General features: G+C 30.5%; 1 protein-coding gene and 1 pseudogene across 2 annotated transcripts; one reads left to right on the top strand and one right to left on the bottom strand.

Annotated features, from left to right (window-relative positions):
- Window positions 1-822: 822 nt before the first annotated feature.
- Window positions 823-2559, bottom strand: LOC114401986 (annotated as a pseudogene).
- Window positions 2560-12476: 9917 nt separating this feature from the next.
- LOC114401974 (agamous-like MADS-box protein AGL5) lies at window positions 12477-19794 on the top strand. Of its 2 annotated transcripts, XM_028364541.1 has the most exons (9): window positions 12477-12627; window positions 12898-13139; window positions 16373-16454; window positions 17704-17765; window positions 17852-17951; window positions 18135-18176; window positions 18467-18508; window positions 18599-18775; window positions 19422-19794. In XM_028364541.1, exons 2-8 carry the CDS (start codon window positions 12904-12906, stop codon window positions 18773-18775), a joined length of 741 nt encoding a protein of 246 aa, XP_028220342.1. In that variant the 5' UTR covers window positions 12477-12627; window positions 12898-12903; the 3' UTR covers window positions 19422-19794. The 2 variants fall into 2 exon arrangements, with proteins under 2 accessions (XP_028220342.1, XP_028220346.1); XM_028364545.1 differs by lacking the exon at window positions 12477-12627 and having other exon boundaries at window positions 12651-13139; window positions 18599-18771.
- The last annotated feature ends 1446 nt before the right edge of the window (window positions 19795-21240 follow it).

The raw sequence follows: 21240 nt of genomic DNA, 5'->3' as shown, positions 1-21240 counted from the left end.
GTATCTTTTTATTAAAAATCTATATACAATTATCTAATGGGAAAGTAAGAAATGAGAGGTAACATCTTGACCATAACTATTTGACTTAAATTTAATCTTGATAATCCATTTCATTTAATGGTCAAAATTAATTTTTGACGTTATCATGAATTTTCTATTTATTTTTTTGGTATGCTTTCTAGCTTATTGCATTCAATACCTTTTAGAATGTTAATTTCATTATGATATTTTTTTTTGCCGTCCAAAAAAATGATATTTGTTAAATTGATCTTATTACACATCAAGTTTATAAAAAATTGCATAATTCAAAAATTAACTAATACTTACTAAAAAAATTCATTTGAACTATAATACATTTTTTAAAATATAAATAAATACTATATATATATATGCAGACACATTTTCTATATCGATAAGCAAAATGGGAAAAAAGTTAAAGAATATTGAAATGTCATGTTTGAATGATGTACTTAATACGCTATTTGTAATTTTTGTCCACTCGTGGCGTTTTCAATTGCGTAATATGCATTTATTTTACAAGGAAAAAAAAAAGTTTGTAACTGGAACGTCATTTACGAAAATATCTATTTATAGAGATAGCTTCACACGGTTCCTTTTTTTTTTTTTTTTTAAAAAAAAAAAAAGAAGATTAAGCACCGATCATTTGATCATCGGATTGACTATAATTTTACAAAATTAACTTCGTAAAAAACCAGGCAAGATGATTTAATAGCACTAAAAGCAAAATATGATTACCTATACATATGATTTTTTTTTTCTCAAGTGCAATCATGAACATAATAATTCCTCCACACAAGAAGCAATAAAAAATAATGCATCCCTTTTGCCTGCTACTTGTTATTTTTAATGGTAAAAATTAGTTCCAATACATGTGTTTTTCTCTTTTCCCTAAATTGAGGGCATCAATTGTACACTCTCGTTTTCCTCTTTTCCCTAATAGAGCTTGATTAAAACCAAATTAGTACATTTTACACACACACAAATTCCAAATTAAGAAAATGCAAGCTGAATTAAGCAATATGGCCGGCCAAAGTAAGAATCTTGACATGGTTGTTCTGCCTGAGTTCATGAGGCACTGGCCCAAAAACTCTAGTCCCAATGGGTTGGCCTTGCTTGTCATCAAACTTGACCTCACTTCCATCACACCCTCCCCCTTTGCATGTGCCTCCTTCACTGATGCTATTATTGTGTCACCTTCTTCCCTTTCAATGCTTGAATGCACGTTACTTTTTTCTCCCCCGAGTTATCAACCACCTTCAGAACCGTCCTCATCTGTATGAACGTGATGTTGCTGCTAAAGCCACACAATTTCTTTCATCAGTCATGCATGGATCTAACAATCATTCCAATTTCCATGTCTAGCACTTTTGAATTACAAGCTTGTCCACAACTTGAAATGACCAAGTTTAGCAAATAAATAACATGCCATTGCAAATAAGAAAAACTTAGATTCAGTTCTTTAGATGTTGTTTGCGCTGTTCTCCCATTAGAATTAGAGTTTTACCCTGATAATCCATTTTAGTCCTTTAATGCAAACTTTATTTTGTAGATTACCAAAAATGAAACTCTAATTCTAATTGAATAACAACATCAACAGCCAACAATACCAAACAAACCTTATCTAAGTTTTATTCTTGAAAATATCACCCGTGATCACAAGTTCACAGCTATGATATTGCCATAATTGATAAACTGACCTGGGATAAGAAATTGCTGGATTTTATCTCATGCGATGTTAATGAACCAGACAAGTTATTATTCCTTAATCCACCAAGCAAAGAACGGCCCACTAGTTTGATTTTCAACACATGAAACCAAAGCAAAGCTAATTACTGCTCCATGAAAAAATCAGCTCATCAATATGGAAAAATATATATATCATGGCAATAAAAATGTAAGGAGATTTATCCATCACATAATGAATGCAATGCATACTTTGGCCTACCGAGTTACACAAAGCTTAATATGTTAAATTTCAAAACTTCAGATTGACTATTAAAAAAGCAAACAACAAAGTAAAACTAAGCGACATTTTATCATCGGATGACAAGATAAAAATTCTTTATATACAGTGTGACTGCATGAACTATAATTAAAAAAAATAAAATATTTTATCAAAACTGTTAGCAGATCTAAAAAATGTAAGAAACCAATAATAATCCAACAATAACAATCCAACCACAGTACTGATGCATGCTTATTACCATAACACTTGCTCAATGACTCTAAGCTAATAGAAAAAAAAATAACAGAATTTTAATAGAAATTTGCTCAATAGCTAAAAATTGAAGGCTTTTATGAAAACCCAGGAGAAAACACTGGGGATGAAGCAGAATAAAAAAGTAAGGACTTACGAAGAGAACATCTTGAAGTAAGGGTTGCAGCCATGGTTGAAATTTTGAGCGTTTTTCTTGAACCCAACGAACAAAGCAACGATTATTGAGCCATGGGAATGGTATAATGAACGCAAAGAAACACAAAGGAAGAAGAAGGAATGGAAACCGAGGCGCGGTGAAGAACAGAACAGGAACGATGCAAAACCAGGTCATTGTTGGGCCTCCAATTTTTGGTTTCAGAGCATAACATTATTGGGCCACTTAAACCAAGCCCATACTTTTTCCCCACAATATTTACTTCACATCAATTTTATTGTTTAAATATCAAATAAGTATTATGAAGATAGAAGAAGTTTATTTTCGTTTCTTGAAATTACTTGACAAACTTCTATGATGTCACAAAATTTTATAAAAGTTCATATTACTATAAAAAAAACATTAAAAGGATTAAATTAATGATTTTGTCTCAAAAAGCAAAAATCAAAATTTAAATTATAATTTTTTTTTGGTATAGAAAATGATAGAATGAAAAGGCTAAGACATGATGAGATGTTGAGGCCGCCAAGAGGCGCAGCTAGAGGATTAGTTGCCTATTCAACTAGTGCTAAAAAAAATTCTATCTGACGATAGTTATCCATTTAAGGAAAAAAAGTGACGTAAGAAATATTTGATCCCACACTCATGAAAAAGATGAAAGTTCATTCTTTTTTGTGTATCCAAAGATCATTAGAAATAGAGCAAAATCCATGTCCACTGTTTGTCATAACAAATTTGTTCTTTGTATGCAATTTGATTTTGTAGATTATGGTAGCGTCTAGTATGGGAAAACTCAACAAATCTCCCATCATGGAAAACAAATTTGGTACATATGAGTAAGATTATTCTTTGAGATAAGTATAGGACTATTGTGTGAATGTCCATACTATACTAGATTAAATTCAAAAAATAAACTATTGTGACTTAGGATTGTTAAGATAAGTGTAGGACTATTGTGATTTGTGACGTAGCATTGTTACTGGTGCCAGATTTGATGAAGAGATGGAATGATCACGTTTCACGTTCTATTTTTTTATTTATTTTTCTTTTGTTGTAATTTTTTCGGAAATTTATTTTTTAACTAGTTCTTTTTTCTTTTATATTCAGTAACAAACTCACGTTCGTATTCTCAAGCACACATTTTGATAACGAAATTGGTTGACAAAATTAGTTGAACTATGTGATAGACAAACTTTACAAAATTGTTTTTGGGTTCGTGTATACGCCGCTTCGAGATTGATCTGTAAAACTGGAGGTACGCTCGTAATATTTAACTTCCGTCTGAATATGCTATTTAAATTGATTTGCATGTTTAGATCAGTATGTATATAAATTTATCAGAAAAGCGCAAGAGGGATGCGTCGGCCGAGATGGTGGGTGACGAAAATCGAGAGGGAGAAGGAACGGTGCCGCTTATTGTTTTTCTTTTTCTTTTTTATTTAATCTAGTGTAGCATACCCATGGTATTCCCTCACATATCTAAAAAAACCCCTATATTAGACGCCCCACCTTATCTTTGCAAGGTGAGAGACATCTGAGTCCTTTCCCATGCTAGATGCGCCCTATAGATTATTATGGATCTTTCCGTGTTGACACTCAAACATATCCTATTAAGGTTGATTAACTATTATGTTTTTTTTTAAAGATCACGAAAATATCTTTGGTCGTGACGATAAGCTACACAAAGAAAAATGAGGGATTGGAAAGAAAAAAGTTATTTTCCTTTCCTTTTATGATCCCAACCAACAAAAAGAACGAAAAATGAGGGTTGCAATGTTGCAAGTATACCCCCAACCAATTCTGTGGTCAATCAATTCAAAGGAAATGCATAGAAGTATTTAAATGACGTTAACAAGTTGTTTCATCGTACGTACACGGTACACGTTTTTTGTTTCCTACAAAATCATTCCCATGCCAGAGTGTTGATTTCTTTGTAACAATTAATTGTCCTTCTTGCCCTCTTCAACTCCTTACGTATTTTATAGTCGTGGTCCCTCACATCAATGATCAATTTGGCTACTAGGGTTTTAAGATTTTGACTTGTGCTTCACAAATCACAGCTGTTAACTATGATTACAATATTGCTGTTGTGGTGTGGTCCATACATTTACGTATTGATTGGTATGAGTATGAATTACCCAAGTAGATGGTGTAGGGCAATTGGAAAACACAAAAAATGGAGTAATTTTTTTTTTTCTGACTTGCTTTTACTAGGCATTCTTAACATATATATTATCCTATTTTGCTTTGTTAACTCTGTTTTCTCCATTAGGGCATATGAGACACAAGTGCTTCTTCTCTTCGGGATACAGAACCCAATTTTTTTGTTGTGCCCTGTTTCCATTTTTCTAATTCTTCCAGATAGTTCCAAAGTTTTCCCCTACTATTAATTTATTCTCTCTCAGAACCTTCAATGATATGGTGGTTCTATAGGATTTGCTGTTGTTATATTTGAATAGTATACCAGCCAACTAATTACATCTTCAACTTGGACATATTTGTTCTAGTCCTTTTGATCGGTACTAACTTATTTGTAATCCACTTAATTAGAACTAGCCTGCTCAATTATCATTGTCCTTCTGCAATTATATGCATCATGGAATTTGTAAAAGAAGTCTTTTGCCCATTAACATATATAACTATATTCCAACTTCCGACCAAGCCTACTAGTATAGTAGTATTGCTAGGCTCATCCCATCTAAAGTATTGCCTGTTTTTAGTTTTCGTGAGTTTTTATGGTTGTCTTTAAGAAGACACCAAGATTAATTAAGAGAAGAGGGTATTTTTAAACTATTTTTAGTTTTGATTGTTAAGTAATATAAGATTTTTTTTGGTGTACTCAAATAGTCAAATAGAAGCAACAACCTCATTTCTGGCAACATGTATAACTGTATTGTGGCAGCATGTCTAGCATGTTCAATTAATATCCTCAATTGTCTTATATTTAAATCTCTAATCATCATTAAGATTGAATCTACTCCGTAAGCGTTGACTTTCAAAAATTTATGGGTGGTAAAATTTACCGATATGATGATGATCAAATTATTCCTCTGTCCATTGACTTCTTATTTGGTGACCAATTTGTTGAATGTATTGTTCAACGTACAAGAAGTACCTAGCTTTTTGGCTAGAAAATTGACAAAGGCATTTGAGTCACCTACATTCCCAGTCAAAAAGCAAGATTTTGGTATACATCTATATGGTTACTGAAATATTGTGAGGCTTTGCAAGGAAATAAGTAGCATCTCTAGGAATCAGTGTTCAACGCAAGGAAACCATTTTCAGCACATGAAAGATTCTCAGTAATCATAGTTGAAGTGTAGAAATGGGCGTTTATGTGTTTCAAATCCTTCTTCTTGTCCTACATTCTTCACTTTTGTCCACCCTCAAAAAATCCTTTCCTGTTCTTTTTTCTTTTTCTTATGTAAGTATAAAAAATTGGTTTCCATGTCGTCATCAATCCCTAAAAGATAATACTTGATCTGAAAAATATCCATGGAGACTGCACTTCAGTCATAATAGACACCCAGAAAGAGAGTTAGAGAATAGAGAGTAAGGCATTAACACGACTGTTATTGATTTTTAGACTCCCACTAACTTCAACACCTGGTTATTTGTTCTCATTTTTTTTATATCTCTCTTTTTATCGCTAATAATTTATTTCGCTTTTTTTCTTACCTCTTTTTAACGTTACATTTAACTAACATTATGTAATTCGGTTGTCAGGGATACCAAGTATTATTATTTTTTACTTCGTGCATGGTTTTACCTTCTAACTAATTTAATGACCAAGCGTTTCTGCTTTCATAGACCTTCTGATTTATATTACTAGCATGTATTGGGAATTTTCGTTTTCTCTGGGAAAACACCTATGAATTGTCTTAGTTGTAAGTGTTGAATGGTCATATAAATGCATGTTTACAACCAACTTTAACTAGCTGGCATGTGAACGATCAGAAATTGTCAAGGAGAAGATGATTGTATGCCCAAATTTCAGACACCATGATTATGAGTAGGTACGAAGGAATAATTGCACTTATCAATGGTTATTATCAAACCTCTTTCCATGTTTGAACAACGTGGTCCTTAAAGAAGAAACTTCAAGGATTCAAATTTCCTTTTATGATGTTAGGTCACCTAGGAGACTAGGAAATAGAATGTAGCCTTAATATTGGCATTAAATTAATTGCTCCGAATAGATGGCTTGGGAATAATTTGAATGTAAGGTTCAACAACAATGTTAGAAATAAATATACGTAGCTAGAGTATGAAATCTAAATAATGGCTAGGGACCATTCACACAATAACCAAATCTATGAATATGCCTATATATGACATTAGATGGCACTAACTGGCAAGCTATAGGCGTTCCAGCAATGCATTAGTATATTACATATTACATTGTACCTAAAAGAAACTCACTGCATTACCAAAATTTCTAGTCGAGTGTTTCGTTCACACTATTGTGACTGTGATTTGTGTTCGATCATTATATTTTTTTATTAGTAAGCGATGTGTAAGCTTGTACTGTTGTAGTTTAACAGGTCTTTTTGATTTTGGGAAAAAAAGGAATTGTAGTTTAACAGGTCTTAGACAGTTTTCTTTATGGTTGTATGGTTCTGTTTGAAAGGTACCACTGGTACGGTGGTACCCTTTTAGTATAATAATAAAATTTTCCTTCTACTGATAAAAAAACATGTGCAAATTTTACTGTAAATTCTCGATGAAATTAAATAGTCTTTTTTGACTTGGCAATGAGATGTGTTTTTCCTTAATCTAATTTTTTTATGATAAAAAAAGAAGATTTAATTGCATTTGTTAAAAGTGCATATGGCATTAGGAATTGAGAAAGATTTCCTTTGCCTGGTCCGTATCTTCAGTAGATTTTACAACAGACAAATTTGATGATACATTTTCATCTTATACTCACAAATCAATGGCAGAATGCAGACAGAAGAAAACTTGGGAAAGATAGCTTATTACTATGCTTAATTGTTTTCTTGGAGCAAACTATATTGCTTAATTATGTTAGATAACTTTTATTATTCATATCTCAATGATGTATTGAAGCTACATTTTCCATCCATCGTCTGTTTTACTTTTCCATGGTATTTGATATCTGAAACAGAAACAGTTTGCAAAGAGGATCCTAATTTATTCATCAGTTACAGTGAATGAAGATAAGATGGTGTCGTCTTGCAACATCTGATTGAAACGAAAGGCATTTGGTTCAGACTAATCAAAGTAGTTCAACCTAATGAACAGTTTCTTCTTTTAATCGGGCTTATAATTTTCAAACTGTCCATATCAAAAATGGTGACAATATATATATATATATATATATATATATATATATATATATATATATATATATGTATATGAAAAGATATATGATGAATGATTACATGTAAAATTTTGTTTGCGAAATCATTTTCTCGTTGAAGTATGCTAATAACTTGTAATATCTGCCCGACTGCCCCTACCACTTACAAAAAGTAGAAATATAAATTCCTTCAACAAACCAGAAAAAATGAAGATATATGTAATCATTTCTATACCTAATAGAGTTTTGGGAACAAGGATGAATAGTATATCCATTTTTTTTAACCACCATAATTAAATTTTTTTTCTCCACAATGAAACATTCTTACAAAGCTTCATTCGGTCCTTTTAATAATTTAGTCATATATTTTTTATGTAAACATTAACAAAATTTAAACTTAATAACAACTTACACAAATTAAATCCCCCCCCCCCCCCCCCCACACACACACACACAAATTATTATATATAGCGTAATTATCGTCTTACCCATTATATTTCTTCTAACTAGAATATGTGTTTAACATTATCTATTTCATCGACATGGTTGACGAACCATACTATTATAAATTTGCTGCATTGTAAATGGCTTTAAATAGATTACACACTGTTATTCTCTATCTGTATGAGATGCTAAGGCATCTCTTAATTTATTCTAGTGTGTATAAAAAAATAAAATATGCTTGCATCCCAATCTCTTAAGTATATTATGATCAACTGTGTATAAAAGACACAATCAAACAACAATTATTATAAATAGACTAAATATATATCATTTTTGGTCCTTACTTTTTTTAGTTTGATCTTTCCTCTTTCAAAAAATTCATTTTACTCTTTATGTTTTAAAATTTTTTCATTTAGTTCTTTTGCCAATGTAGATTTAAGGTTGTGTTAATAATTTTTAAGGTATTGGCTATTAAAAATCACCATAAAACGTTTTTTTTCCTTCTAAAACATCTCAATATATAATGTAATTAACACATAATGGTGGCTTTTAATCCATGCACACTATTTTATTTCTATTATTGTGGATTACATTATTCTATCTTAGAGAAAAATTAACAACTTGTATTTTTGTATTTTAGTTAATTTATAATGATTACAAAAATATTTTATTGACTTGTTACGTAAAAGTTAATTTATTTTGATAATTTTATTTATTTTTTATATTTTAAAAGAGTTATTAGTGACCAACTCATTTGGACTACGGCTCGTCAAGGATTTGATTGAACTAACCAAATTTCAGCTCAATATTAATTTGGCCTGGCCTAGCTAAACTATTGTTTTTTTCATGCTCCATGATTGACCAACCCAAATAGAGATGGGACTATCTCAAATCGAAAGCTCTATAAATTTCATTCAAATATCAAATGCACGACTATTTTAAGTGTGAGTAAAGATTTACAGTGAAAAATGAATAGCTAAGGTACATGCATGCATATGAAGATATAGATCTAATAAACGACTCAGGTTTTTATTCCAGGTGTAGTGTGAAACATTGATTCGATCTATCATAAAATCCTCACTCATGATTTTAAATTGGAGTCTGTAATAACAATTGCAATCGCAATTTCAAGGTATTTTGATTCTGTACAATCGCATCATAACCGCAATCATGACTGGATCAATCATATTTTCTTACAATTACCTATAAGATTTTTTAGTTCATGGTAACACAACTGGAAGCACAATTTAAAACCATGTCATCACTCATGTTTATATAGCATCTAAACTCCGAGCAATACGTAGGTATCATGAAAAAATTACGTCAACTTGAGTCTGTTATTAGTTATAATTTCTAACTTTCGGTCGACACACGTAAAATTTGATTAAACGCGGAAACACAGTTAAAAGAAAAGGAGTTTAAACGAAGGAAAAAAAGTTCAATGTATGTTTCTAGTGTGAAAATTTGTAGTTCATTGACGTAAAGGTTATGCTCTGGATTTAGGCCCAACATCTATCACTTCAATGTTTGATTAATTACTTGTTCAGAACTTAGGTTAATTAGTCTCTTTATGTAACACAGGTACCATTAATCATATATTTGATTCTAATTATCTAAACTCGATTAACTATAACACATGCATACCTTATACATAAACTGCATTCATATATTTGATTTAACTAGGGCTTAAACGGGCCACTAAAATTTGAAGATAACCGTGTTATGAAATTAGCATTTTCTGTAATTTACTTCAACGTTTATATTTTAGTACGTAGTATCCTTTTTTTCCACAAAAGCTTATATATGATTTAATTGTTCTTTCAAATACAATATGTTACTACTGAGTTCTGATGAGGTCCGATCGAATGGTCATTTCCTTGTTAGTGGAATTTCCGATCTCCAGTATTGAAGTTGAGGTTAGATACCAAAATGTTCCCATTGAATTTCGACGATTGAGTTTTGACCGAGCTGTCTTGTCCTCTCATTCTCATAGGAATCTCCGATCTCCAAAGTGAGGGGAAATATCTACAAAATAAACTCCAAAGAGCAATTTAGTGGTGTTCTATAGTGTTTATGTATTTATAATTGGGATGAGTAAAATGTACGTGTGAGTCTCTCATCTGGATCTATATATACATATCAGGTGTCATGGGAGTCGTGCAATGTTCGAGTCACATTCGCTAACTATTCCTCTATGTGTCGTGACTGAGTTCATGAGTGATAGTTAAGGATTGCCCTGATCTAAGCATGTGGGGATCTCATGAGCCAAGTACGATGGTACAATTGTTTTTTTTTTTTTTTTTAAATACAATTAGTTGATTACCATGTCAACCTAACCGTTGTTTTTCTCTTAAAAAAACCTAGCAGTTGTTTATATTGTAGTAAAAATAAATTACAATTCCTGACAAATAACAATCTTTAGTCTCGTATCATTCATGTAGACAGTCTCAAACAACAAAAATAAATATAATGGTTTCGTAGATATTTTTTGTTCCTGATGATGAGTCTATATATGTACCCACCAATCCACCATAATTAACTCCGCAAGGTTGTGAGGTCACACCGTTGTGGTCCTAACAATGTAACACCTAATTCAAACGAATGTTTAATGAAGGTAATTTAAAGATTAACCAAGTCGTTCAAATCAACAAGGTACTGGAGAGTCACGAGAAGGAAGAGAATTGCAACTGAAAATACAGATCGAGTCTGATTTTCCCATTACCCAAAATACAAGGTAGATATTGAAGAATTTTAAGATTATGATTAGGACGCCTTACGGGAAGCCTGTGCAGAGACGTCACCACAAAACCTGGTCAATTAAATTCTGCAACAAAAAAAAAATTAAATTAAATAATGAACTGTACTCACATTCCATGGAAATGGAATTTAATGACGTTACACTAAGTATGTTTCGTATTTGATCATGACTTATCATAATATCGTAAATTTTTTTAAAAATGTATTAACGGAAATACATAACATTAAGTTGCTATCTAAACGAGAAAGAAATAAATATGACTTCGAATTCCTGTTAATAAAAATAAAAAATTAATAATTACGATAAAAAAACGTTATTATTTATATGAAAAGAAATATGTATAAAATCAACAAAAAAGACCTATGAAATATAATATTAGTAAACCTAACTCACATACTTAAGATGTAAATATAGGGTAATATTCACATATTAGGCTTCATATTGATAAATTATTTTTTAGTCTAAAATTAATTTAAATTTAAATTAATTTTAAATAATTTTTGTGTTTGATAAAAAAATCATATGAAATTTTATTATTAACCTATTTTTAAAATAAACCCTTTAGACATAAATTAGTTTACTTAAAAATTAATTTTAATTAAAATTAATTAATTCATGCTCACTCAAACACTACATGTTTGTTTGAGTGAGATTTAGTAAAATTAATTTTGAAGTGCTATAATTTATATTGCATATTTTTTATTCTAAAAAGAAGTTAGTAATAAAATTAAAAAATTTCATCCAATACAAAAGTTATTTAGTGTGTGAATTAATAAGTGTTGATAAAATTGATTTTGAATTAAATTAATTTTGATTAAAATTGATTTTAAAGTTAGGTGATTATGTTTGAATGCTTGTTTTTTTTTATCAATTCTAAAACTCAAACTTCTTTATTGTGAAAACATAAAAATTTATTTAACTAAAACTGATATTTCATATATATATATATATATATAATCATCTCTCTCTACATATATATGAAACCAATCCACACACTTAATTAAGTTAAAGTTTTATCAATTCAGTCAATTCCAGATGCAAAATTGATTTTAATTTCAACATAAAATGAAATATTATTTAAAATCGTGTTACCTGATATTTCAACATGAATCCAAACTTAATTTGTCCTAAATTAAAATAAAAAAAAATGCAAGAGTCGGGTAGAGTGAGCTATTGAAAACTGAGGTTTCAAGCATGAGAGAAAGAGAAACGGGGCTGAAGTGGAGGGAACAAAACTAGATTCTATCAGGATAAAATGCCAAAACTCAAAATCCAAGAAGCAACCCTGCAGCTATGCTTCAAAAATTCAAGCTTTTGCGTGCAAACTTACGTTCACGTCCCTCTCATTGGAATTGAATGAAACCCCACACATTAACAAAGTCACTTTCAAAAAGACACTTTCGTTGTCCCCCCCTCACTTTTTTTCCATACATGAAGAAAATGAACGGTTTATAATAGATTGGGCATGGAAGTTGACAGGTGAAATCCCAAACCCCAATTCTCACTATACCCCTTTTTTTTTCTTTTATTCTCCAAACATTACACAAGGAGTTACTACCAAATTATTATTTTCAGTACTGAGAGTTGGAGGGTCTATTTTCTGTCCATTAATACCTGTCTCATAGGCCATACCACTTCCATATTTTGCAACATTTTCTCCTCACTTGTTGCATAACACCAAAGAACTACAAATAGTTGTCATTGCACAGGTACAACAACCTAACTAGCTAGCTAGCTAGACACACACCCCTTGTTTCTTTCCCTTCTGTCTTTGATTAATTATTATCTTCATACATATCAAGGACAAGTTTATTAGCTTATAGTTTAATGACCATTTTTTTTCAAAGCTTCTTCTTGGGTTCTCTTAATTAATTTCATCCATCTTTGAAGTGACACACCAAATTAAATATCAACTTTGGTGTTTTACTTTTTTGCTAATTATAATTTTTAACTAGCTAGCTTTGGGTGGGTCGTTGCAGCCATAGATGGAGTTTCCCAACGAAGCAATAATATCAGAAGGGTCTAATTCTCAGAAGAAAACGGGGAGAGGGAAAATAGAAATCAAACGGATCGAGAACACAACGAATAGGCAAGTTACCTTCTGCAAACGCCGTAACGGATTGCTGAAGAAGGCTTATGAATTGTCTGTTCTGTGTGATGCTGAGGTTGCTCTTGTTGTCTTCTCAAGCCGTGGACGCCTCTATGAGTATGCCAACAACAGGTTCAAATTAATTCTTTTACTTCTGATTCAATTCAACACACTATTCCTCTCTCTCTCTCTCTCTCTCAATACCTTAAAAACCTTTACATAAGTATTTAAAAAAACATATAAAATCATATTTAGAAATAAGGGTTTTATGGGGTTATATAATTAAGAGACCTTTCGTTCTTATGATTATTATTTTTGTTTGTTTTGTGGTATTATATAACAACATCAACATGATAAGACATAGTTAGAAGATAATCTTAATTATTTCTTGAATATTATATAGTTAAAAGAGGTTAATTCCTTAAGTAAATAAGTATCATACTAGGTTCACCCATGTATATATCATTCTCTCTAAACTTGTACTGAATTGTTGCTCTATCACACGCGTCTTCCCAGTGATTTGTTTAGAAGGGTGCAGATCTGTGTAAGTGATAGAAATATCGACGTTACAATGAAACAATGTAAAGTAGCATATGTAGCAGATGAAGAGAAAGCTTTTAGTTAGGGTTACAAAGATTTGCAGGTGAGAAATCTTAGCTTCCTGGTGTTAAGGTTTACCAATCCCTCTCTCTTGAATTTCTCTCTCCACTTGTCATCCATCAAATCTTAAAAGGGTCTGGTCTGCTGCACAAAGCTGTCATGCATTCAATGACCCCTTCCATCTTGACTCCTCCTTAATACCACTTATTTGTCAATGTATAGTGACACAACACAAGCACCTCATCCAATTGGAGTTAGGGTTTCAGACTTTTCACTATTTAGTATTTAGTCACACCTCAATCACTTCAATTCGTTTTTACATATGTACATAACGTTGGAGGAAGACCCCACTTCAATTCTAATGAGATAGAATACAGGATAATATGCAGAAACTGCAAACTAAATAACCCTTTCAGACTTTTACTCACATAAAGTAAACTTGTATATTTATTTTATGACATTAATCATCTTATCTTATACTCTCTTTTTTATATATATTTTTATTGTCTAATATTTTTATTTTTATACCAAAAAATCGTACTAATATAGTTTCTCTTTTTATCTCCGTACAATGAGGTTACACGAAGAAGCAATCAAATTAGATATTAGGGCTCTCGATTAATTGTTTATAATTAATTAAGGGCTTTTTTAGTATATAATGTTTCAATATTTTTTTTAAATTCTTACTAATTTAAATTTTCATTATAAACTGTTTTTGAGCATGGAGTAAATCATGAATTTAAACTAATAAGTATATCGAGGGTTAATGGATGTCCCAATTTGTTTTCCATTTTGGTAAATTTTGTGCTTTTCATAATGGAGGAAAGTATAATATGGTTAGGGCGTTTCTAAGCCCATATGGGTACTATTATTTGGTGATTTTACTATAAATAACTTGAATTTCTTTTGGGTACGCAAAACAAAAAACAAATGAATGTAAGATGAAAAGGAAAACGTACGTTTAAGTATTTGATTTTACTTTAAATAAAGATCATACATTTAAGTTGTTCTGTACGTGGTTAAAAAAATCGAATGTAAGATGAAAATGCAAACATGTAAGAATTTGATTTTGTGCATAAAACTATAAACTTATGAAGTGTAGAGAAACAATTTTTACGAGAAATTAATATTTTTAGAAGTTTTCCTGGACAGTTAAAAAACACATGATTTCTTAGTTTTTGAGCAAGGGCAGAAATGTATTGTCTTCAATCTTATGCAGAGTCTTCGGTCTTCCACCTCCATTGATTTTTCTTTTTTAATTTTATCAAGCTCATTTTCTCATCCTCTTCTCCTATATTTTTTTAAAAAAATGGTTTCGATCTTTCCCCCCTTAACAAAAAAAAAAAAATTTAAAGAAAATCTTAAAATCCGAAAGAAGTTATATATATATATATATATATATATATATATATATATATATATATATATATATATATATATATATATATATATATATATATATATATATATATATATATATATATCCTCACTTCTGATTTCTTTACCCTAAGTAGGTAAAAGTAACATGATGATAATAGCAGATTCTAAGAATGGCTAAAGGCAAATTAGTTCTCTTTTCCATATGTTTTTATTGCTTTCATCTTTGTGGAATAAAGCTTCTCATTCCTGACGTCAATTCTTTACCTATTCTCTCCATTATATATGTGTTTTAATTTGGACATTTCAGTTAAAGGGAAAGTTAAACTTACACCAACCCGACCCACTGATGAAACATCGACCTCTTCCTGCATACTCAGTAAATAACTACTTTGTATTTGAACTTTAGAGAAGCTCAGACAGATGGAGTTTAACATATTCTTTAGGATCAAAAGAATGAAACTTCATATGTTTAACCATACTCAATCAACTAAAATTTGTGTTCTTATTAGTAAAATTGGGAGAGGGCGTAACATTGTATGGTAAACAAAGAAACTAAAGCACGAGGCCATGCACTGAGCTATTTATATGGAAGAGAAATTAATAGCATATGAGTAAGGCTCACTAGATAAGAATTAAGATTCATGTAAGGGCACTAGGGTTTCATGTTAACATTCATGTTTTTTTATATAATATTTCCTTTTGTATCCATTCTACTATTATAAATGAAATGAAATTAAGATTCACAAAATTTTATAATTTATAATTTTTAGTCGATAACAAAGAAAAGAATGTGTTAGATAATTTGTTCCTATCATTTCTCTTATGTAATAGATGTAATGTAATTTTTCAATTTTATAGATTCCAATGGTCATTGAAATTAAAAATTATGAAATTTAAATATGTTTTTAATCCCTATAAAATTAACAAGTTATTTGAACCTTATAAAAAAATTATTTTATTTTTCATTCATTTAAATTTATTGATTTCAGTCCTTATAATATGAACAAATTTTGATTTTGATTCCTATAAAATATTTTAATTTTAATTTCTAGAAATATTTTTTAAGATATTACATGTTGACATTGTACCAAGACACTATGGTTGTTTCTTGGGAGGGTCACTTGACATTCCACTGCCGTTAACGAATGTTACACAGTAGTATAGACCAAAAATAAGATTTTAACTTTTTGAGGATGAAAATTAAAAATAAAAGGACAAAAATCAAAAGTTGAGCTTTGTGACCTAAAACTTCAATGTCAAAGAATATGAGTGCATAATTATTTTTTAAAATTTGTAAACTACAGATTAAGTCGTCACTATGTATGTGTTTTTGGAAAAATTAGCATGTACGTTCTTATGTTTCTATTTGTTGTATTGTTTTGCAGTGTTAGAGGGACTATCGAAAGGTACAAGAAAGCATGTGCTGCTTCCACAAATGCAGAATCTGTCTCTGAAGCTAATACACAGGTAAATTTAGTAAACTTAAAAAAAAAATCAAAGAAATGGTAGAAAATGCTGTTTTTGAAATTACGGCATATTTTTCTTAATAGAATTACAGCGTGAAGGTTAATTATTCCAAGCTATAATCTTCTCAAAGCCAATAAAATCTTTTATCATCAGGATACTCTAATAGTCCATCTAATGCTTAGTTTTGAATGTGACATTTACGAGTTCAAATGTTCAAGGGTCATCTTCACTAATATTTGACAGTTTGGTACTGAGGCGTGTCATGAGTCACACGCGAGACCATGTTAGGGATTTTTTTTACAATTGTAATGTTAAAATGCATCAAACACTCTCTCAACTCAAAATTAAAAATGGATTGGGCAGATTTTAAGATTGGATTGAAAATTTCAATCGATCCAGCCCAACTTAAGTACATTATGGGTTGGATTGAATTGGTCATTAAATTTTAAAAATACATATAAAAAAATATTTAACTGATGAGTTGACTTGTCAAATACATAAATATATAAAAAGTTAAATATAATTAATGTCACAATCTCTATAATACTATCTTACTAAATAAACTTTAATAAATATCAAGTAACGTAACAAAATAAATAATAGGTCAACAAGATTATGTCAACTAAAATATTATCCAACTAAATAATTCATAAAAGAAATAAAATTCAACCGGATGGATCAATTCAACCTGCCTTTTGACCCGTTGAATTAGCAAGTTATGCAAATAGGATGATAATTTACCGAAATTTAATTGCATAATCCAACGCAACTTATTTTGGCGAGTTAAATAGGATGATAATTTACCGAAATTTAACCTTTTTTATTTACTACATTCTAGATAATATACAGATTGAAATAGTTAGAAATCAGCTAATCTATTAGCTCAACAAGATAACAGTTAAATTAGTTAGTTTTTCCTACAGTTATATATATATATATATATATATATATATATATATATATATACACACACTTTTTTCTCTCATGATATATCAATATTACGCATTGTTTTGTTAATATCTCTCATGTTCATGTTCTCTCCTCACTTGAGCTCTATAGACTATATCATGCATGTTTCTCAACACATAATTCAAAGCATCACACTTAAAAATTAATCAGTAATTTGTTTTATCCTTGTTCTGTGTTCTAGTTAAATTAATTTAATTCTCCTATCACTAAATTAATTGCTATATCATAATGCTCCTCCACAAGGTTTCTCTAACTACTTGACACTATTTATCAATATCAGTTCTATCAGCAGGAAGCGTCCAAATTAAAAAGACAAATCAGAGACATTCAGAATCTAAATAGGTCAGTTCCTTTCTCCTAATAATATTATTCAACACAGTACTTCTCCATTGAATGAAAAAACCCATGTGGCAATTTTTGCATTCCAGGCACATCCTTGGCGAAGGTCTTAGCTCTCTGAGTCTAAAGGAATTAAAGAACCTTGAGAGTAGACTGGAGAAAGGTTTAAGCAGAGTTAGATCCAGAAAGGTACCTTAAGCTTCTAAATAGGCATTGTGAATTTTATATAAATATGCAAGTAGTAAGAAACTAGCAACTAATTAATTAAGATAATTTCAGTTAGTATTTTGAATAAAATGGTTTGCCTAGTATTTTGTTTGCAGAAAGGTATCTCTATTCCTTCGGACTAATTACTCTCTCCAATTCTTTCAGCATGAAACTTTGTTTGCGGATATCGAGTTCATGCAAAAGCGGGTACTTACCATTTCATTCGATGCTATTAGTTTGCTTTACTTGCTTCATATATATGCATATAGTATCTGAAGAAAATATATCAAAGGTTTACAATATTGAAACCATGCATATTTTCTATAGCACCAAGAATATGAAACTGAAACGGGATATTAAACCCAAAAAAAATCAATAATCCTGAAAAATATGGCTTGATTACTTGGCACGAAAGGGAATTATAAAATCTTCCAAATTTATGCTTGATATTTATATTTCTTCAAACATGAACATTATACTTGCTGAAAAAAATGCAGGAAATAGAGCTGCAAAACCATAATAATTTTCTGAGAGCTAAGGTGATCTCTTAACTCCCTCCAAGACTCTATAAATAGTTAAATAAGATGAATGATGATTAATAATATATAGTTGGTGGATGATGCATGTAGATAGCTGAAAACGAGAGAGCACAACAACGGCAACAGGATATGATACCGGGAACTGAGTGCGAGTCAACCATACCTAATTCACAATCATATGACCGCAATTTCTTCCCTGTTAATCTCATAGATTCCAATAATAATCAATATTCACGTCAAGACCAGACTGCTCTTCAACTTGTGTAAGTACGTACACTCATCTTTCACTATTATAAGTTCCAAGTTGTTGTTGAATGCCCTTTTAACAATTCATTGATCAGGATGAATTAATTGATCATGAAAACTAAAACAAGCTAGAGGGGCGCAATGACCAATGAAAAAAACAACTCGATCAATTACTTCCAGCATTGTACCAATCCTTTATATGCAACCATATGTACATTATATCGCTCAACTTAAATGACTCGAGGTTGTGTTTGTATTGGCGTTTAGCATGTTGAACACCAAAGTTTCCTCACGTAAAATTGTGTTCAATGTGCATTGGAACGCAGGAAATACTTAAACCAAACAAACACTATAATTTTGTCTTAGAATACTTTTAAGTTATATTACTGTTTCTTTCTACCTTGGGGAATCATCTTCTTATAATATAAAAAAGATGAGTGGACACCAATATGGCAATATCTCTAGGTAAATATAAAGAGAAAAAGTTAGAGAAGTATAAATATAGTAAGTAATATGACTTGGTAGAAAGAGACGTATTAACCTTTTTTATGCTGTGTTTTTTATGCACAAATCCATAAGTTCATGATTTAGACAGATGATTTCCCATGGTAACATTAACTAACCATTTTGATATGTTTCTCACTTCCTTTTTCACCTTTGGATGCAGCTGATCATAAGCTGGAAAGCGATTTTAAATTATGCATGGCACAACCTTTCTATGGTTTCGTCTATTTGAATAGCTAGCTAGTTACCTTTCAAGTGTTGAGGGAGCTAGCCCATACATCGCCCTATATATGTTTCGTGAAGAACGAGTGCCCTTAGAAATTCCTCTGCTAGAGTTATTCCAACGGAGAACAAGAGAAAAGCTAGAGTCAATATTTAATTTGTACCAATACATCATATGATATTGTTTATGTATCTTTCAATATATATAGTTTCTATTCAGTCCTGGCATATTGTATTTTTATGTTTGGTTGACCATACTATAATATTATAAATGCTTATTTCAATATGAACACTATATCGAGTAGTCAAAATTAATTGGGAGTCCGCATTATTCATCATATATTAATTTCTCCATTATATTAATTCCCCACAATTCTATAATTCTGAAATTACAAAAGCCTGAATGATTGCAATTTTTTATGCCATGGTCACTCTCCGCTAATGAGGAAAAAATCCTTGTTTTGAAGAACTACTAAAGCCTAAAACTTCAAAGTTGGACAACAAATTAGAGGAGGATTAAGGGGGGTTCTTTCAGATATTATTTCTTTAATCCTAGAAATATAACATAAAAATATTATTTATGAGTATTATAAAAAAATGTACTGTATATCTGACTAATTATTTTATTATCTCATAATAAATATGAGAATAAATATTTTCATTCTGATATTTTGAAAATAAAAAATAATCCATGAAACAAACACTCTTAAGATTAGTGGTACTTCCGATTCTCGAGCATTTGAAGAATAATATAGTTATGGTGTTTGATTGTGCCGGAGAATTTACAAGTCTCAAAACAACGAGTAAATTAAAAAAAAAAAGTGAGAATAAGTTAGAAATGTTTGAGTTATTAAGTTAAGACTTTTAGGACAACATGATACCTAAACTTAAACATTAACGAGCCCAACCACATTCTATTATTAATTAGGGCCGCAATCCATATTAGATTGTTTGGATAGATTTTCTTATAAACACTTATACATAGAAATGAAAATAAGAAAGTAAAATTAAATTAATGAACTTCACCCATAGGTGAAAATAAGTAAGTTTTTTTTTTAACTTCTTAAAAAAAACTAATTTTAACTTGTATGTAAGCTTTGTCAAAACATATTATATATATAATTTTAACTTGCGTGTAATGTTTATTTCATTTTTTCTCTTGTAATTACCAGAAAATTTATCCAAATAAGTACGTGTATTAGGTATAAGCTCTTGGGCTGCTTGATTTCAACATAAATGAAGAATATAGCCGCTCACGTGAGAGAAAAAATGACACAGTAGACTGTAGACCTGTACACTCCCTCCAGCATACATACAGAAATTGCATTAAGTAGTAATCCCTATGGTCCTAAGTCTTTAAGCAGTTTTGCTTCCAAAAAATCCTCGGTTTCTTGCCATAGTGACAAAACTCGGCAACATTTGTTACCAGGGTCTGTTCCTTGATGTCCAGCTTGTTGTCCGAGTGAAATTCTACCAATCAATTGTGATGGCTCCTCTGCCTCCTTTTTGAAAGGTAACTTTCATGATCACAGATTATGTATTTAAGAATTTTGTTATTATATACAAGGAAGAGAGATAGAAAAAGCAACAAATGTTGTAAGATAAATGGTAGTATAATATAAATAAATAAGTGAGTGTGTAAAAATTGTTTTTAAATAAATAATATTATTCGTTATTTAAAAGCTTGGTGTTGCAGTGCTTTCAAGGAAGTCCTATTTCAAAAACATAATTATAAAGATTTACATATCAAATTCTGTTAG

This window comes from Glycine soja, chromosome 2 (genome assembly GCF_004193775.1).
Source record: "Glycine soja cultivar W05 chromosome 2, ASM419377v2, whole genome shotgun sequence".
In the NCBI taxonomy this organism is placed as follows: Eukaryota; Viridiplantae; Streptophyta; class Magnoliopsida; order Fabales; family Fabaceae; genus Glycine; species Glycine soja.
The sequence above is the reverse complement of the archived record's forward strand: the minus strand, read 5'-3'. Positions and strand labels throughout refer to the sequence as shown.